Source organism: Hemitrygon akajei, chromosome 6, assembly GCF_048418815.1.
Source record: "Hemitrygon akajei chromosome 6, sHemAka1.3, whole genome shotgun sequence".
NCBI classification, from domain to species: domain Eukaryota; kingdom Metazoa; phylum Chordata; class Chondrichthyes; order Myliobatiformes; family Dasyatidae; genus Hemitrygon; species Hemitrygon akajei.
In genome coordinates this window covers 121590245-121610149 of record NC_133129.1, presented here as the reverse complement: position 1 = coordinate 121610149, position 19905 = coordinate 121590245, and the positions used below count along the sequence as shown (strand labels likewise).

Here is a 19905-nt window from a genome sequence, read left to right as displayed (position 1 = left end):
GTCTACTGTCCCTCAATCAATATCACTTTTTAAAATAAAATGATTACCTTCTTACTGCTTGTGAGACTTATTTGCGTAAATTGGCTGATGCTTCCTATATTACTGCAGTGATTTAATCTTTGACTGTAAACTGTTTTAGGATGACTTGTAAAAGATGCAACATTACTAACTGCAGTTATTTTTATCCAATTACATCTTTAAAAATTTTATTTATGATAGTTAAACCTAATTTAGAGCATGTATTCCAGTTATATGTCCTTTAAATTTTAATTAGCTAATATTGAATATTGACATTTAATACCAAATGATAAAAACACAGTACTTTGAGTTCAGTTGAACATGCCAATGAGACTAGAATGAATTTAATAATAAAATTAAAATAAGAAATTGGTTCTAGGGCAGGCAAATTGATTAATAATGTCGCAATATTGTAAGGTTTTAAAGCTTATATTTTGCAGATCATATGTGGAGAATGTAAACGTATCTATTTTAATTAATCCAGAAGCCAAGGGTAACATTTAGTAGTATTTATTCAATATGTATGTATTTTACAACCTGCTAAAATTTATTATCACAATTATGCACATGGTTAGAACAGGAAGAAAGGAAGGAAGCTACAAGCCATTCTAATGAAAGCATTATTGGATGAATACATATGAACCTCTAGTAAGCAAAAATATTGGTATTTAACAATTTCAATTCACTTCACTCTTTAAAAGCAAAAGTAAAATTAAATATGCAATTTTTTTCCTTTCAAACAATAAATTGAACTGTTTTTGAAATTTAACCACACTGGGCAGTGTTTTGGACTGTGCTTTGCTTGTCCAAATGTGTAAGCTGTTAGGATTTGAAAGGGTAATGAATGCAAAGAAATAAATCTTTCAGGTTCCTGTATCATAAAGAAAAATAACTAAAATTTAACACCAAACACGAGGAAATCTGCAGATGCTAGAAATTCAAGCAACACACACAAAATGCTGATGGAACGCAGCAGGCCAGGCAACATCTATAGGGAGAAGCACTGTCAGCGTTTTGGGCCGAAACCCTCGGCCCCAAACATCGACAGTGCTTCTCCCTATAGATGTTGCCTGGCCTGCTGCGTTCCACCAGCATTTTCTGTGTGTTGCTAAAATTTAACACAGTGATTGCAGAGGACATTTAGTATGAGTCTGCAATATACAAGAAAATATCATTTTGAAAAATGATTTTGAAATTGTTTACATTTCTAGACTCATATAACTTTCATGAGAGGAAACATTTTTGGATTTTAATAGTAGTACATATTTAAGTGTTTTAACATATATTTTACATGATTTTATGTGATAATTGAACTGTTTGGCTGAATGAGCTCAGGTGGTTTGAGTAGCACTTGTAATTGCCTACAGATAACTGCTATAATAATGTAGAAATATTACTTTTGCCCACATATATATATTGCAACTTATATGTAATTCTGTCTCATTGATTGTATAGATTATAACTGTTTGTCATAATCAAGGTCTTGTTGGCGTGGCTGTATTATTGCAGTAACATGTAAGAATTTTTGCTCATACAGTTAAGTATCTACTAGCAGAATCACATATTTCAAAGTCAGCCATTCCTACTATTTTGCTACCATTATCAAACAGAAATAACGTTCTCCTTTCTTTACAATAATATTTTACCCCAAAAATTCAAGATAAATTTTTTTCTGCATTAAACTGGACTTAATCATACAAGATATAAGATTTATGTGAGTCGTGACACATTAATTCCAAGTATCTCTTTCCTACTTATTTAATGGTAAACCAGTTCTCACTGAACTGCTTCAGCCCAAGAAATAAGAAATGTGAGTTATTAAAACAATACAAGCTAATTCCATATTGCGTTGTTAGTTCATAGTAAATTATTTGCTCTAGCTCATCATACCAATGCTGCTTTTTCTTGGTGACATTATGTACTTTGAAAATGAATATTTCTTCAGATAAGTCATTGCTGTGAACTCAAAAGAAATGACATTCAAACCCTGTATATTGGCAGTAATTTACATCATGTACCATTTCAGCGGAAGCGAAGTGCAAGAAGGCTAACCTAGGAAGACATTCCATTGAAAAATCCACTGGAAATCCAGGGACCTCCAGAAAACCAGAGCTTCTAAATAAGGATGACTTTGAAAGACTTGAAAGTACCAATCCCAACAAAGGTGGAAAACGTAGCAACAAAGATGGAGACTGTAGCCCAAGCCCTAAGAAAAAGAAGCTGGAACAATTCTTCAAAAGCAGCCAAGACTTGCCTGTTGATTCTTCAAGAGAAAAGCTTGGTTGTCCCACTTCTGGTCTGGGTCCATATGAGTATGTATGTTCTATGAAGCAAGCTAGCAATCTTCATATAACTACCTCATCTCCTGTACCTCAAAGGCCACAATTTGTAGGCCGCAGTGGACAGGAACATGAAATCAATAAATTGAATGCAGCACAAACAAAATATCCATCACCAATGGACAATCGAATTCCCACTCGACAAAGGCTCAGGCATCAAGAGGGAGACACATTTGACCGTCCAGGAACTTCCTCACAGCAAAGTACTCTATCTCAATCATGCACCAGAAGTGAGATAGACTTAAGGTCCCAACAAAAGGTTAATGAAAAACATTTAAGTTCTGGCTTTCTCCAAGCAATGGACTCTGGGTTTCTTCAAAATACTGAAGAAAACACTTTAACACCAGAAACTTCAGGTGGACGGCATGGGGCTGTGGCTAAGGAAGGTCTTCCAAAAAGCCAGCCCACATCGTACTGTCCAAATTGTGTAATACTACAAGAAAAAATTCGACAGCTCCAGGAGGAACTAGATCGACTGAAGTCTAACTTGCCAGGTAAGTCAATATATATGACGTGCTGTAGCAAATTAGTGGTTCATATGCTTGTTTATTTTTCTGTTTTAAAGCTGTGGCTGGTAGTTTAACCAACCTATCAACTGTGGTTTTCATATTATTTGGAGGTGATATAGATCACCTATAGGAAAATTATACTTCTTTTTGTGGACAATGCTGGCTTGCTGATAGATCCAAGGAATAGCATTAGTGCTGCATAGCCATGGCTCTTAGAAGGGGGGAGGTGACCCATTTAGATGTATTGAATATGGAAGAGTTGGAATGGGAGAGAAGAGGATAGTGGGAATTCAATCGAAATTAGAAGGAACGAGACAGTATCCTGTTTGTTGGCCTGCATAGGCTGTATTTTAAATCAATGCTTCTTTCACAGACTATCTTAAGGATAAAGATTTGATTTTAGGTTTGTAAATGGTGGCTGGATGATCTAAAGGGCTAGGCCAAACATGCATATTAATTTTCTTTAATTCAAATAAAGCCTTTTTGAATATCATTGCATATTTAGTTGAAGTTCTCAGTAAAAAGCAAGAATACTACAAATACCACACAACTTTGTCATATTGGTTGCAGTTGTATTCGGTGCACTCGACAATTCTAATTCAATAATTGAATAGAAACTAACGATTTGTGCCAGTTGTTCAATGAATCCAGATCTTTCCTGCTTCTAGACTTTCACAGCAACATTACTTCTACATTTTTGTAAAGAATATATCTTACTTTTGTAATTTTTAGTTGTTAAAGGGAATAATTAAGGAAAATAATCACAGTTGCAAATCTAGCAGTCAATGAGGAAAGCAATAACATCCTCACAAAGGGGTGGTAGGAAAATGAGAGAAGTAAGTTTGAAGATTTTTTAGAAGAAATGTACCTGTACTTTGATCACTGTCAAAAAATTTATTTTTTCCAACCAAGTTAGTCTAATCTTTATTCAGTTTATTTTCAGGTAACTTGTAATGAAGGCTTCTGACTATGGGGATTAGAACAGAATTTTAACTGTTTTTGAGGGTTGTAGGTAATCTTCCAGTGCCTCTCAATTGTATTGGTCTTCATGATCCCTTATGGAGTTGGACTTAATTTCAGAAACAGCCAATTAACCACGTGACCTTTTAGCTTTAACCTCGGCAATCACGTTCTGACTTCAATTAGTTGAAAATGTCAGAAATGCAGGTATGGTTACATGGCTGATTTCCCTAGTAGGTTGCTAACCATTTTGAGTTTACAAACAAAACACACTGAAGCATGCAGATGATCAGTCCTAAAAGCTATAAGCTGGTATATTTATAATATTCATTTTTCACAGTTCAAAATCTACAATTCTTTTCTACACTTCTATACACACAGATGCAAATTAAGTTTTGTTTATAACATCCTTTGTTTTAATTCAGGGGGTGTTGCTTTCATGTGTTGTCTAAAGAACAATCGTAGCTAGACTGTGAATGAAATTTGGCTTTGGTTTTATTCACGTAGCTCCTTATTGAAGTTGTTTTTATTGTCAACAAGGAACATATATTTGTGTTTAAATAATTTTTTTCAAATCAGAAATAGCTAATGTGCAGAAATTTGATAGAAGGTGACAAACAAAACCTTACACCAGCATTAATTGGGACATAGTTTGGTGGTTTAGAAGAATAGGTTGTATCTGATGACTGGATTATGGTATGTATGATAGTCACTTCCAAATATTTTGATTCAAATGTGTTATATCCATCCTGTTTGTATCATGTTTTCAATTGAAAAGGTATTTTACTACTCTTTTATTTACCTTTTATCTCAGATCTGATGAACTTTTATGTAGCAGAACATTTTGTGTTCATACTGGAGGGAGTTCTATAGCATTTCTTTAGATAACTGTTTTAAAACTTTTTAAAAGATTTTTTTAATGAAATAATTTGAGAACAAATCACTTTTTAAGATTGAAATTGTTAAATTGTAAAATTGAAATTTGTTTATCACTGGATAAATTGTTTATAAAATAAACATTTTTGGAATTGTGGCTCACAGTTCCAGCCCGTAAGGTACTTTTTTGTCAGCAGGTGGAGCTATTGTACTTAGTGAATAATTTGGGTCGACGACAGTTTATTTGGGGTGATGACTAATGGCTCTTGCTAACTTACAGAATACAAAATTTTATTATCTGTCTGAGACATTAGCAGCAGACTTCACTTAGTTTTACAGATGTAGGCCCAGCTATTTATAATATCCAGTTTTAAATGACTGTATGCTTTTATAACTAAAATCGATTACTGTTCCATTCTGTGTTCATGAATCACCAACCAAGAGAACAAAGAAGATGGTATAATTCCAGAAGCTCATACCCTCTCTGATGAGGTATTAAGAAGTACATTTCAGAAAATTGAGCTTTATTTTTTAAGTGTACATAGTTAAAGAATGGTATTTATTTCATCTGCTTCCTTGTACAATTTCTAACTTGTGGGGAAATGCTATATTTAATCTTTTTTTCCTGCAAACTGTCAAAACTTAATTTTCCCTAGCAAATTCATCCTGATTTAGTTGGACGAAATTACTTCAAATATGTTATATTCCGTTCAATCTCACACTTGATAAGACCACAGTTAGAATACAGTGTACAAGTTTGGTTTTCATAATATAGGAAAAATATAGAAACTTTTCTCACAAAGAGGTAAACAGATTACTAAATAGAAATGTTTGAAACTATGGAAGATTTTGACAGAATAGGCAAAAGGAAAACACTCTCTTGAACATACAACAATATTGAACACCATAATTATAAAACAAGAAATCAAGTAGAGAGTGTTGCGAATTTGGATACATTTAAGAAAAGAATGTGGCATATGATCATAATGTGAGGCTAAATGTATACATGAAGAAAAAAGAATGGTTGGATGTGCTGATGGAAATGAATGTCGAAAGGCAGGAGGAAGCAAGTAAAACATAAATATTGACTTGAATCTAATTAGAAACATGAGATTCTGCAGATGCTGGAAATCCAGAGAAACACAGACACAATGCTGGAGAAACTCAACAGGTCAGCTAGTATCTATGGAAAGGAATAATCAGTTGACTTTTTGGACCAAGACAGGACTAACTAGATCATGTGGACTGTTCCTACTCTGTGAAATTCTAAGTAGTATGTGCTATATGATCAATTGCATTCAATCACATAACTTAATAGCTTTATGCAAATGAATGGTTTGTTCTGGATTATTTAGCATTACTTGAAAAAAAAATCAACCAGTCTTAAGTCACCCTTGCAACCCCAACATGAATTCTGTGTCCAGGTTGCACAGAGTGATTTAATTTTCCATGCTGTACACCTGTCGGTGGATACACAGGGAATATGGCATTACCAGCACACCACTAGACTAGCATCCCTCCAGGTAAGTGAAATAGATACTTAGCTAAAATCTTGCCCCATTTCCCTCCCAATGTAGGTTATAGTATTCCTTTATCTCCATGATTTCCTTGACCATCTTCCCCTCCCATTTCACACAAATAGCAGTAAAAATTTTGCCCCGCTTCCATTCTCCAGTTTTTCTTTGTTAAACTTACAAAACTTACTTCCCTGTTTCTTATCCCTGTTACACCTCTTTTAACCCTCCATTAAAAGACTTATAAAACCCTTTGGCCATTTTCCTGAGCCCAGCTTTTAGGAAGCACCAGGGATTTCAGGCAAAAATGTTTTATAGACTGTAGTGGCTAACATTTACAACTGATTGATGTTATTTGATTTTAATTGTATTCTATTCATCAATTTAAAAAACACACATAACAATAAGTTATGAAGTTATTGTACCACAAAAGCACACACTGGACTACAACAATCATTTATACCTTGTATTGGTCTTGATTGTAATATTGAAATATGGGACACAATGTTGAATTCTAAATGATTGTAATTTCTAATTTATATGAAATACCTTGTAAAACATATGGTCTTTGTAGTGGCAGGAATGTTGGGACCTGTCACCTTTCTTGGTTGGATTAGGTGAAGAAGAAAATGATGGAAGTTGCCTGGCAAGGTTTAGGATAGTTACAAAGTGTATGCAATGGAGGAATTTACTTCAATGAGTGCATCATAACTCTTAGTGATTTCTTCAGGTTGTCATGTCATTCAATGTGTGAATTGTGAAACAAAGAGTATGGCATGCATGGCAACTTTATAAATAACACAGTAAATATACTTTTTTTGCTATATTAGCAAGCTACATATCACCTGGATTTGATCAACATTTTGGAGGATTCCTGATACGTTTTGTGCATCAAATGGATGATTTCACTTTTATATAGTTTTTAAGGTGTATCAATTCTTCATTCCATCTCTTGAACCTACAGTGCACCCATTGTACCATTATCTTTGTTTTTTCTGGAACTATTTTTCCTGTGTTAAATTTAGTAATAAAGCTTGAAGTGCGTTTCTGAGCTGACAATCTAGTAATCTACTTGTTTAAATCTATTGTTTTGTCTACTATCATATATTAGGTTACTGTTGTAAAATACCCAACAATATGACTTTTTGTTTCCCGTTGCAAAAAAAATGTAGACTCATTACTATATTCCTTTCTGATTCATTTTTATTACAACAGAGTATTTTAGAATATGACCAGGATGTCTGAACTAAAAGTGAAGAATACTTCCTTTTTAAACTAGTTTTAGTTACAGTAATATGTGACCATCAACAATTTTTATGATTCCATAAGTTCAATGAGTGAAATGACATACTGTAAGGAAGTAACATCCTGATGCTCTAATTTCTTCATGCTGTCTGTGATGAAGCTAATAAAGATTTGTTTGATTCCTCTTGTAATTATGACTAACTATTAAGTCTTTTAGGCAATAACTATTGAGAAATACTTTTTTTCGAGTTTATGTGGTTGCTTAATTAGCAATGAATTTATATGAATGATGGCACATTTTGGAAGGGATTATTTGGGCTCTGATGTTGGTGAACAAGAAGTCAAGTGATTACTGATAATTTGGCATGTTCAAGGAGCCTTTTCTGTATTGAATTTACTGATGAACTTTTACAATGCTACCTGCTGAATTGTGAATACATCAACAATAATAATGTATAAGAAAGTGATAATATCCAAGGGCTGTCATACACCAGAGGAACAGAGACTCTGATAACTGCAGTTCAGTATCTGAGATGCTTTCGAAAAGATGGCTTGGCAATATCAACAGATAAAGGTAAGAAGTTTATTTTTGTTTTAATTTTATTAGTTCAGTATTGTCTGAAGAAAAAATGCCGTAAACAATCATATTATTTAAATTGGCATTTTATCTGTAGAAATCATAATGTTATTACATAGATGATACAGAAGGAGATTTAATAATGCATGTAACTTATGTCTATGTGATGGACTCGAAACTATGGGATGAAGCTTCTCCTGGTCTATGGAGACTGTATATCACAGATGGGATAATAGTCCACACCATGTTGTCCCTCAAAAAAAAACCCTTTTTGTTGATTTTTAGATATGGTGGTTATAACTACAAATTCTATATCTTTTAAATTACTTTCTCTGTGGCAAAATGATTATAAGCTGCAACAGCATTCGCTTAAGAACATTGAATTCTATGGGTGTGGAAAATACAGTTGGAGTCTATCTGGCTGAAACCAAGTTTCGAAGAAAAAGTATTACTTTATTCACCTCTTGTAACCTTACTATTTGTCTTGCTTTAAAACTGCAACTTCCTTCAATTTTCCAGTGCTACCAGTGTCATTGTAGGCAGGAGTTTGTTCCACGTGTTTATCACTTTCTGCAAGAAGTTATAAAATCTGAACTATCCATTGTGTTTGAATTTCAATCTCTGGTTAGTTTGTGGTCCCATTATATAATAAAGTTTTTTTTTGTCTTTTACATGAGAACTTGAGGAAAGAATTAAAAGCAGAAAAAGCTAAGAACTATTCGCCCCCTTATACCTGCTCCATCATTCAGTAAGATCCTTTACCTCAGCATCAATGACAATCACTAACCCCACTGTCCTTGATTTTCCTGTTACCCACAAAACTAGCAATCATGTCTTAAAGCCTCCATAGTCCACATGGGTGGAGAATTCCAAAGCGTCATTTTGAAATTCTCCACTTAAAGGTTAAATAAATCACTTGCCCTTTCAAGCAAGAGAAAATCTACAGATGCAGGAAATCCAAGCAATACACACAAAATACTAGAGAAACTCAGCAAGCCAGGCAGCATCTATGGAAAAGAGTAAACAGTTGATGCTTCAGGCCAAGACTCTTCGTCAGGACTAGAGAATAAAGATGAGAAGTCCATTTGAGGCCATTTCAGAAAATATTATCACTGCATCTATCCTGCCAAACTCTATAAGGGTTCTGTATGTTTCTAAGATATAAACTTTTCTAAACTCAAGAGAATAGGTACAGTCTGTTTTATCCTTCTCCAGAATTTAATCATGAGCCCTTACTTCACTCCCTCCATTGCACATATAGTCTTGCTTATGTACAATGTACACAATAATGAGACTAATGTACACAATTCTCTAGGTACAGTCTCATTGGAGTCTTAAATAATTGGAAGAAAATACCTTTTCCTTGTCCTTTTTCAACAGTCAAGATACTATTTGCCTTCCTTGCTACTTGCTCTGTTTGCACTTTGACTCTCAGTGATTTGTGTGAAAGTCTCTGAATATCAACGTTCAATCTCACCAATAACCCTTTGATCTATGGCAACTTTAATAACATATCCGTAGCCCTTTAAGGTAAAATTTGTGTTTTCCGGAATCTTTCATACAGATAAGGTATTTGGTTTCTAATCAGCTATGTATTTACTGTCTCCAAAACTAAAATTAAAAGAATTGAATTTTGGGATTGTGAGTTCTGTGCAAGCTCACAACTGCCCTCTTCATAAGTTCTTCTTTAAATAAAACTTAAGTATTCATTCAAACAAAATCAGTTGGCTGTTTCTCACTTGTGGGGTGTCACATAATATCGAACTCCCAAAGCATTATAAGCTTAATAATTCTGTTAGGAATTGGATTTTGGCCGTGTAATTTCTCTAGCTCAGTGAGTGTATAGTCAAAATTGTTCTTTTGAAGGAATGCACAGACTGAGGAACTGCCATCACCATATTTCAAAGGGAAAACTGAACATCGATGCTCAAAGACTATGTAAAAGATATTTCTGAATCACTGTGCTAATTTTCTTTCTGGTGCACGTCACTCAATTTTTTTCACTTTGCATTTTGTGACAGTACTAAGTAGGTTTTAGCCAAGGAGAAAACAAATCAGTAGCAGGATTCCTGAAAGGAGTTGAACTACACGTGTAAATACATTCAGATTTATTTTCTGATGCATCTTTGAATTTTCTACACACTAGACAATTCATGATCACATGTGCTTGTGATGAAACTGAGATGTTATTTTTTCCAGAAATTGTTGTTAAGTCAGATTTGATAAAATAGTGGGTTACTGCTTTGTACATTTGTTTCCCTGTGTAGTACATTACTGACTTAAACCATGGAGTGAGACTAATTGCAAGAATGGTTCTATCTACATTTCTATTACATGCCTCTATTCAGCTTGTACAGAAAAAGTCCTAAGCAAAATTAGTTCTGCTTTAATTGTAAAAAAAAGTTCAGAAACTCCAGAAGTTATAAAGTTGAATATATTTATAATTAAAATTCTTCTTTATAAACACATTTGAAAAAAAATTATAAGGGTTCAACTTTTAAACTGGGTTTTTTCTTTACTCACATTTTGATTAAATTTAATTAAATGCGCAAAATGTGTAATACTACCACATTCTAAAATATTTATTGAATATGTGAAGGAATGAGTTTTATCAAAGCATCATTAAATTATCCCATATTCTTCATCCTGCAACAGTCTACATCTTTTCAGAAGAAGAACTTAAGACTACACAATGGACAGTTGTCCTGCATCTCAAAGAAGTCTTGTGTGTTCAGAGTGATGCTGTATCTTAGTTCCCCAATAAACAGTGATAGGAGTCAATCAAACAGTAGGTGGCAAAGAAACCATTATCCAGAATATTTAAATTTTAACCCACCCTAGCCATCTGATCAATTAGAACTTTAACAGTGATCCAGACAGCAATTGTTACCATTGTTTTATTTGGCTTAATGTTCACTTTCCTCTAACAAAGTGAGAACTTCAAAGACAAATATGAAAGTAATTCCATTTGATAAATGCTTGTGTATTGCTTTCTTCCTTGTTCTTTGTCAATTATGTCAACTTTTGGATTTTATTAAAAAATAAATAATTTTCATCTGTAATAATAGCACTCATTTTGTATTTAAAGGGAAACTTTCTCTTTCACATCCAATATTGGAATAAAATAAAACATCTCCTGGTACATTAATTACAAAGTACCTTGTAGCTAATATCTTGCTCCATAACTGAAGAAGATGATTTATGAATAGTGACTGTAAGTTATTGAACTAGATTATGTAGGATTTGCTTTCTTCTAGAAAGAAAAGTGCTTAAGAGCATTCCATCTAAATCTCAAACATAGTCAACTGTCATTTTAATTTGATTTACCTGTAGAGAACAATTTGTTTTACAAGCTTATTTTAACATTTTTGAAGTCAAGTAGAACTAACTAAAGTTATAATATTTACAGTAATCAAATAGGTTAGCTATACTATTTTGATAATATTTAAGATTTTTATGTTAGCATTTAAAATGCTAAACTTTATTGTAAGATTTCCAATCCTGAAATCATTCAAAACATATACATTTAAATTAGAGTAAAAATGGAAAGTTCTTGGAATGCACAGCAAGATAGACAGCATCTATAGTTCAGCATCAAAGTTAATTTTTCAAGGTAACCAACCTGATATATTAACTGAATTTTTCTCTCTCTGCCAATGCTGCCTAACCCGGTGTTGTTCAAGCAATTTTGCTTTTATTTCAAGCCCTGCATTTTTGTCTTTTGAGTATATGATTATAAGATTGAAATAAGGTAGACTCTTTAAATTCTGTGTATTCTAGGTGTTGTGCTTAGGTATTGCAAATGGCAGATTTGATATGCAAGTGTAGTTTCTTCATTTAATAGTTAGCCAAGCAGCTTTTTTTCCCTTTGTGGAATTCAAACAACTAGCAGGAATGGCAGCTCTGTATAATACTTTAGTATTGAAATGGACTTTAGTATTCACCATTCCAAAGACCTGCTAAGTTTACAATTTCAAATAGTATTGATTTACTAATGTTCCAGTACTTAATAATAACATCATACAGTGTCAAGAATATTTGAAATGCATTACCAGTCACAGAAACCCACAGTACATCTGGAAGTCATTGAGCCATTTGTACCTGAAATGATCCAAATGAGCAAAGCCACCTAAACGGCACATTTGACTTTCCAGTTTAATTTGTAGACTTTCAGGTAGTGGCATTTTGAGTACATATTCAAATATTTTTGAAATGTGGTGAAAGTCTGTTCCCCTACGTTCCGTTCAGGTAGTAAGTTTCAAACACACCATTAGAATAAAAACATTTTCTTTTGGAACTTTTGTTATCATTTTTATCCATTATTTTACTCTTATGCCAATAGAAACAAAGGGACATGCAAATACACAGAAAATCAGCTGTAATAACTGGAGAGAAGGGAGTTAATATTTTCATGACAGCTTTAAAGGATTCAAAGTACATTTATTATCAAAGTGCAGTATGTATGCAGTAAACAGTCCTGAGATTCATCTTCTCTGCAGCTTTAATTATATCTGGAAATTGATGAAAAACTATTTTTGAGCTGCTGAGAAATGGAGGACAGAACAAGCAAGGTCTCAGACTGAGTGGAGTGACAACAAGAGTGTCAGAGATAGATAGCAAAGTATTGAAGGAATGAAAGAGCAGAACAGTGATCTGAAATTTCAAAAGGAATTTCAAATGAATGCCATAAATCTGAAGAGAAAATACAGAACAACACATCTTCAAAATTGTTAGCTCAGTTTTGAATTTGGAAGCCTGTTGAATGACTGGTTATAAGGTAAGTACACTTTGTGAACTTAGATTGAATTTTGTTGAAACAATTCAGGAGGCTAATGATAGAGAAGTCAGAATGAGATGGAACATTGAAGTGAGGGTGACAAGAAGGTTGAAGTCATGGTTGAACACTGGAGGTGCTTTGCAAAGTGGTCACTCATTCTGCATTTGGCCTCTTCAGTGTAAAAGCACATGTTGTTATAACTCCAAATGGACTTGTGCTGTGCACTTGAAAAATACACATAACTTTGAGTAGAACAATAGTGCCCATATTTCAGGAGAAATTTGATTCCTGACTTCCCGAATGATTTTTTTTTGCTCTGAGGTTTAAAGCACCTCAGTTGATACCGCGGTGGTGCAAACTTCAACGACAATCTAAACAAATGAGATTTACAGCTTCCTTAGTTTAAGAAGTAACTTTATTTACCCTCAGAACAACTGTTTTCCCTGAATCTGTGTTACGAAAAATTTCAGCATTCAAAACTCCTTGTTCTCATTCAACCCATAGGAGAAGGCAGGGCAGGCAAATGCAGTTGCCTACACAGACGTCCATAAGTTACAAGCATCCATAGCTTGCAGTTGTCCCCTTGCTGGCTACTATCTGTCAGCAGCACCAAACTGCAGCTTTGGTTGGTGTATGTTACTGTATGCTCTTGGATAAAGAATATGGCTACTGCTCTTCTTCAGCTTGCTCAAGTCTCTCCAACTTCCGGAGAACACCATTGCTTTATGCCTTCCATCTCTGACCACACCATTCCCTGTCCTTCAGTTCTTCATAATATCTATCCATTCATTACCAGGAATGTTTTGATTCAATTTTCAGATTCTGTGACCCTCTGGTGAGGCCACCATTTATTGCCATTCCCAATTGCCCCTGAGAAGACAGTGAAGATCTACCTTCTTGAACTACAGCTGTCAATCTGATGAAGGTGCTTCTACAGTGCTGATGAACAGAGTTCCAAAACTTAGACCACAGTAGCTGTAACAGTGTTGCTTGTATTATGTACCTTTAAGAGCCATCTGCAAATTTTGTATCTGTGAGGACAATGTTGGAAGTTGCAAGAACCTCTGATAAATCAAAAGAGGTGCCAGAGAACCTCGCTGTCAGTTACAGCATGGCATCTGCAGTTCTGTGAATTTTACCTTAAAGATCTGAATCTGTGTGCAATTTTCATAAAAAGCATTATAGTGACCCACAGAACTGTTTTAATGTCGTTAAACGATAATTAAATCAAAAGAATGATGACAGCATGTTGTGAGCAGCAAATACAGTGTGCTGACTTGAAAGAATTGCAGGTGAATTGCTCTTCATATTGGAAAGAATGTTTCGGAGACTGTATAGGAAGGAGACAAGTAGATGCAACTGGTCATGGTGGAAATTGAGGAGAATGATCCTTTGGACATGAAGGCTAGTAGTGAGGATATATACATTCTATTCTAGTTGTGAGAGTTGGCGAAGAAAGTGGAGCAATCACAGCCAAAGGCCTGTCAATAATGGTGGTTTCTTTTCAAGAATCAAAGCTGCTAAATGTCAAAGCCTTGTTAAGAAATGGGTTTGTACTTGCAATTCCCTGTCTGATAAGTTCACAATACAATTTGATTCTTTGGGGATAAGCTATAATGCTATACTCTGAGATTACTTAGAAACCTCATGATTTCATAGCTAATACCACTACTCATACTAACTTTTTGATTTCAGATTAGTAATTCACTGAAATTAAATTCTCCAGTTCTTGTGGTGAGATTTGAACTTGTACCCCCAGGTCATTTATCCAAGTCTCTGGTTTACAGCTCCAGTATTAATCACTGTGTTCTGTACTTGCTCACCTCCATAGTTCCCTGGATTTGGGAGTTCCACATTTGTGTTTTGGAACAATCTTGTTCTGAATCTTCATTATTTTTGCCACGAGCAATAATGCCAACTTTTTAACAATAAACTATAAATTTACAGAAAATAAATCAAATTCCAGCAGTATTATTTAAATATTCATGATCTGAATTACGATCGCTGCACGTTTTTATGGATAGACAAATTACTGCGGTTTCATCCCTGAAGATTCTACCACTCAACAGTGTATGTTGTTGGGTTAAAGAAATAGCAAGAACGCTCTTATGTCCAATTCAAAAAAAGTCCCGAAAATTTTTTGTAAAAACACGTTACCATAAAATTTGCTTCGAAAGACTCAAGCAAGACATTAGCAGACAATTTCATTGACACTCAATCAGAAAGCTGCCAAGAAATTCTTGAATATAAAATCAGCAACGAACCCTCCATATTTCTTAATAAATAGGAGGTCAAAGATGAGGTTGTTTACAGCTTGAATTTATAAATACCGTCAGGGCTTTACAGAGGTGTTTTCAGAAGTTGTTTGTAAATGAGATTGGCTGATATGGGCAGTTAGAGAAGGTTTGTTTTTCTCTGTGATACAGATGAATTCAGGTCATAGTTGAGAAAATATTGCAGATGCAGTAGTGTCTTTGCAAAAGGGATAATAACTATTTATGCTAAAGAAAACAGTTATAGAACAGTTCAGCACACAACGTTATGCCAAACCAATCAAATGGCCAACAAAACTAATGACCTCTGCTACACAATGTCCATTGTTCCATTTTCCTTTGCATTCATGTGCCTATCTAAACGGCTCTTAAAAGTCTCTAATGTATACCACCACCCCAGGCAGTATATTCCAGGTACCCACCACTCTCTGTGTAAAATAAACACTTATACCTCATATTTCCTTTGAAATTACCCCTCCTCACCTTAAATGCATGCCCTCTAGTATTAGAAATTATAACTATAGAAAAAAATACTATCTATCTATCTATACCTCACATAATCTTATAAGCTTCTATCAGATCACCCCTCAGCCACTCCAGAGAAAACAACCCAAGTTTGCCCAACCTCTCATTATAGCACATGCCTTCTAATCCAGGCAGCATCCTGGTAAACCTCTTGTGCACTCTCCAAAGCCTCAACTTCCTTTTGATAATGGGGCAACCAGAACATTCTCCACTTGCAGTCTAACTAGAGTTTTATATAGCTGCAACTTTTGAACTCAGTGCCTCAACAATAATGGCAAGCGTGCTATATGCCTTTTTAACCATCCTATCAACCTGTGTAGCCACTTACAGGGAGCTGTGAATAGGGATTCCAAGATCCCTCTGCTCATGAACAATCTTAAGGGTCTTGCCCTTAACAGTGTACTGACTTTCCATCAGCTTTAACAAGGAACAACATTTCACATTTTATGTTATTTTTTTATGACCCACCTATTTAAATCTAGCCTAATCACAGGACAATTTACAATGACCAGTTGACCAGTGCACATTTGATCTGTGGGAAGGAACTAGAGCATCTGGAGGAAATCTGTATGCTCATGGGAAGAACGTACAAGCTTTTTACTGAAGGTGCTGGAATTGAATTCCAAACTTCAATGCCCTGAGCTGTAATAGCATCACACTAACTGTTACGCTACTGTGGCCATTTCTCCGCCTATATCTGCAACTGATCTATAATCCACTGTATTCTTCACCAGTCTTTTATGCTTTCCACAACACCACTAATCTTCATATCATCTGCGGACTTACTAACCCACCCATTTACATTTTCATCCAGGTCATTTATCTAGCTCACAAAAAGTAGAGGTCCCAGTACAGATCTCCCTGGAACACCACTAATCACAGACCTCCAGCCTGAATAAGTCCCTTCGACCACTACCCTCTGTTGTCCATGAGCAAGCCAGTTCTGAATCCAAACAACCAATTCAGCACCCTAATCTTCTGGGATGAGCTTCCCAAGAGGAAACTTGTCAAATGCCTTACTAAAATCCATGTAAACAATATCCACTGTTCTTCCTTCACAATCACCCCCATCACCTCGTCAAAAAACTCAAATCAAGTTAGTAAGACGACAACAATTCAGGAACAGCTTCTTCCCCTTAGCCATCTGATTGCTGAATGGACATTGAACCCATGAACACTACTTCACTACTTTTTGATTTCTATTTTTGCACTACATATTTAATTTACTATTTATATATATATTTATTCACAATAATTCATATCTTTTCTGCTATTATGTATTCCATTGAACTGCTGCTGCAAGGGCCACAAATTTCATGACATATGCTAGTGATACTGAACCTGATTCTGATTCTGATGTGCCCCACACAAACCAATACTGGCTTGCCCTTATTAGGCCAAGGTTTTCCAAATGCTTATAAATACTATTCCTAAGAATTCTCTCTGCAACTTCCCCACCACTGATGTGAGCTTCACCGATCTATAGTTCCCAGGATTATCCCTGGTTACCTTCTTGAATAATGGAACAACATTAGCTACTTGTCAGTACTCTGGGACCTCTATGGCTAGAGGACACAAAGATATTGGTCAGTCTCTTTCCTTTCTCAATAACATGGGTATATCCCATCGAGCCCTGGGGATTTAATGCTCTTTAAGAGACCCAACAGTACCTCCTCCTTTGAGTCCAAATGCCATGCATATTAATTTGCTCGGCGCTGATCTCCCTTTCCTCCATGTCCTTGGTAAAAACTGATGTAAAGTACTCATTAAGGACCTCACCTGCGTCCTCTTCGACCAAGCAAATGTTTCCCACTTTGTCCTTGTGTGGTCCTACCACTCAATCTTTGAAGTATCAATAATTGGATATAATGATTGGAAGTAGGAACAAATTGAAATGAATAAATCATAGTCTGGAAGAAATTGATTTGATAGATCAAATTGTCTTTACTTTCAGCACAACTTATACTCTTCACGGTAGTGCATATTGTAAGGGATGAACTTTCTTGGAATTTCTCCTTTCCCCAGTAGTAAACCCAGCAGATGTTTCTATGTGGGGATGAAGTTTTTGTTTAACTTGGAATGACATAATAGGAAATCTCTGATTTTGTTTGTATTTTATTCTTGAAGTTCACTGCTATTGAAATAATTTGATTTTGGCAATGTGAAGATGAAAGTATTTCCTGCTGTGCATTCATTAGCCAGTTGTCGCATACGGTATATCTTCAGTAGTTTACCAGTAACAGTTCAGCTTTTATTACCATAAATGAGAAGATTCTCTGGGATGGATCATGTGGAAGGGCTGTGGGGGAGATGAGGATGAGAGGAGCGTAGGTAATTTCTGACAGGTAGCATGTCTTTCCTTTAAAATTGTGATAAAATATTCATATTTTGTTTTGAAATGTGCTGTTCAGAACTATAATTGAAACAAAATTAATATCGGTGACCATTGGTTGACAATGATGCTTGTTTGAAATAGGCTCCTGAAACATGGAAAATGGAGAAACTCCAAAATTCAGACTGAAGCACTCAGAGCTTTTTCATGTGTATTGTATCAAGTTGCACTAAGCTAATGAAGAACACATACAAAATAGTCCAGCAAATTCACAGCGTTTTAGTGGAACTTGTGGTTTCCATATTAGCCCCAGATTGATTTGCTATTCTCCCCTACATCTCTCTGTGCACCATACTGTAGCATTAGACTCATTCTAATTTACTAAGAGTCTCAAATATCCCATGAGACTCCTAGAAATTATTCTGCCAAGCTTTGGATGCATATTATCAAAAGAGAAGAGGGTTTTCAATTATAATCATATTTTCTCAAATTCTGATAAATAACAGAATGGGAATTTTGAACAGACTTCATTATATGTGAACAAGTAATGTAGCTCTCTCACATTGGTAAAGTCTAGCTACCATTGATTCAAGGATAAGTACATTTTCTGAAAGGAGAGCATTTTAATTTATTTGTTTGAACATTACGGAATGATAGATAGATCGATACTAATTTAGGAAATTACAGTATCACGGTAGCATTATGAGTGCACAGATATACAAATATTAGGAGAGAAGTAAGAAAGAATAAAAAATAAGTTGCCTCAAACAGTCTAACAGGAGGGGATCATCACTTCCCCAGTTAGAAGTTGTCTCATTATGGAGCCTAATAGCCGAGGGTAAGAATTACCTCATATAGCACTCTTTTAAAATAATTTTTAAAAATTTGATCTGCGTAGTAACACACCCAAGTTAATTGTAATACTTTCAGGACTTACAAAATTGAGGGAATCTGAATAATTGTTGTAAAGGTAACAATCTGATTAGATTGCACTCCTCCAGGAAACTAACATGATTATTTGTGAGAAAGCCCTTCCAGATCTTATGCTGATTTCTCTTTATTAGCTTCTGATCCTGTATACTGTATATTTGGGTATAGTGAGTTTTAGTAGAATGGGTAATGAATGCTTTGTCTTTACACTAGAATGCAGATTACAAGAATGTTATTTATGGATTATAGTTAGTGAATGTGAGTGATTTTATTTCTACTAAACCTCTAAAATAAATTAGATTTAATGATGTATTGAGTGACATTAAGATTTTCAACATCAGTAAAGTTTAATTTTCTGTTTTTTTGTGGTAACCTTTTTTCTGCGATAGTTTTTAACTCTTTTTCTTTTGACCACAAAGTGGTATTTGTTAGAGCCTGAACGAATGGTAGTGTGTTTGAGAAATATGCAAATAATACTTGGGGTTGGGAATAAGATACTTGAATTTATAATAGTTAATTGGTTAGAGTCCATTTAGATGGGTCACAAAAAGATAATACATACACAATGCCACTTTTTGTACTCTATTCTGTTGATCTATTTGATGTGTTGATTATTTCTGTTTGTTTGCAAATTGAAAAAGTCAGATAGAAAAACTTAGTACTGTCAGTAGATTCAAAGTAGAAACAGAATATTGCACTGGGCTATTTAATATGGTTAGAAAGAATTGTGCACAAGAAAGATGACTTTGATATGAACATTGAATAAAGATGTTTTGCCATATCGTTTTGGGAAGGGTAGATGATATATTTGCTCATTTAAAAATGTCAAATAGGTTTATGTGTTCATCTCTTTCAAAAAACAGTTTTTCTCAAATACAGCCTATGTGTTCCAACAAAAGATACTGTCTTCCCTGTGCAGTTAACTACATAAATACTCTATGTAATAAATAATAAGTAATCTTTATAAATGTTAGCAGTATATTTTTTAAAATCTTCTGAATTTAACAGCAATTTTTAAGCAAGTGTTCAT

At 34.7% G+C, this 19905-nt stretch overlaps 1 protein-coding gene across 1 annotated transcript in view; it reads left to right on the top strand.

Moving 5' to 3' along the window:
* The window catches only part of LOC140729428 (uncharacterized), a 92060-nt gene that overhangs the window by 56952 nt on the left and 15203 nt on the right, over positions 1 to 19905 (top strand). The window contains exon 7 of the mRNA XM_073049153.1: positions 2045 to 2851. Coding sequence (XP_072905254.1) covers positions 2045 to 2851 — 807 coding nt within the window. The remainder of the gene's footprint in view (positions 1 to 2044; positions 2852 to 19905) is intronic.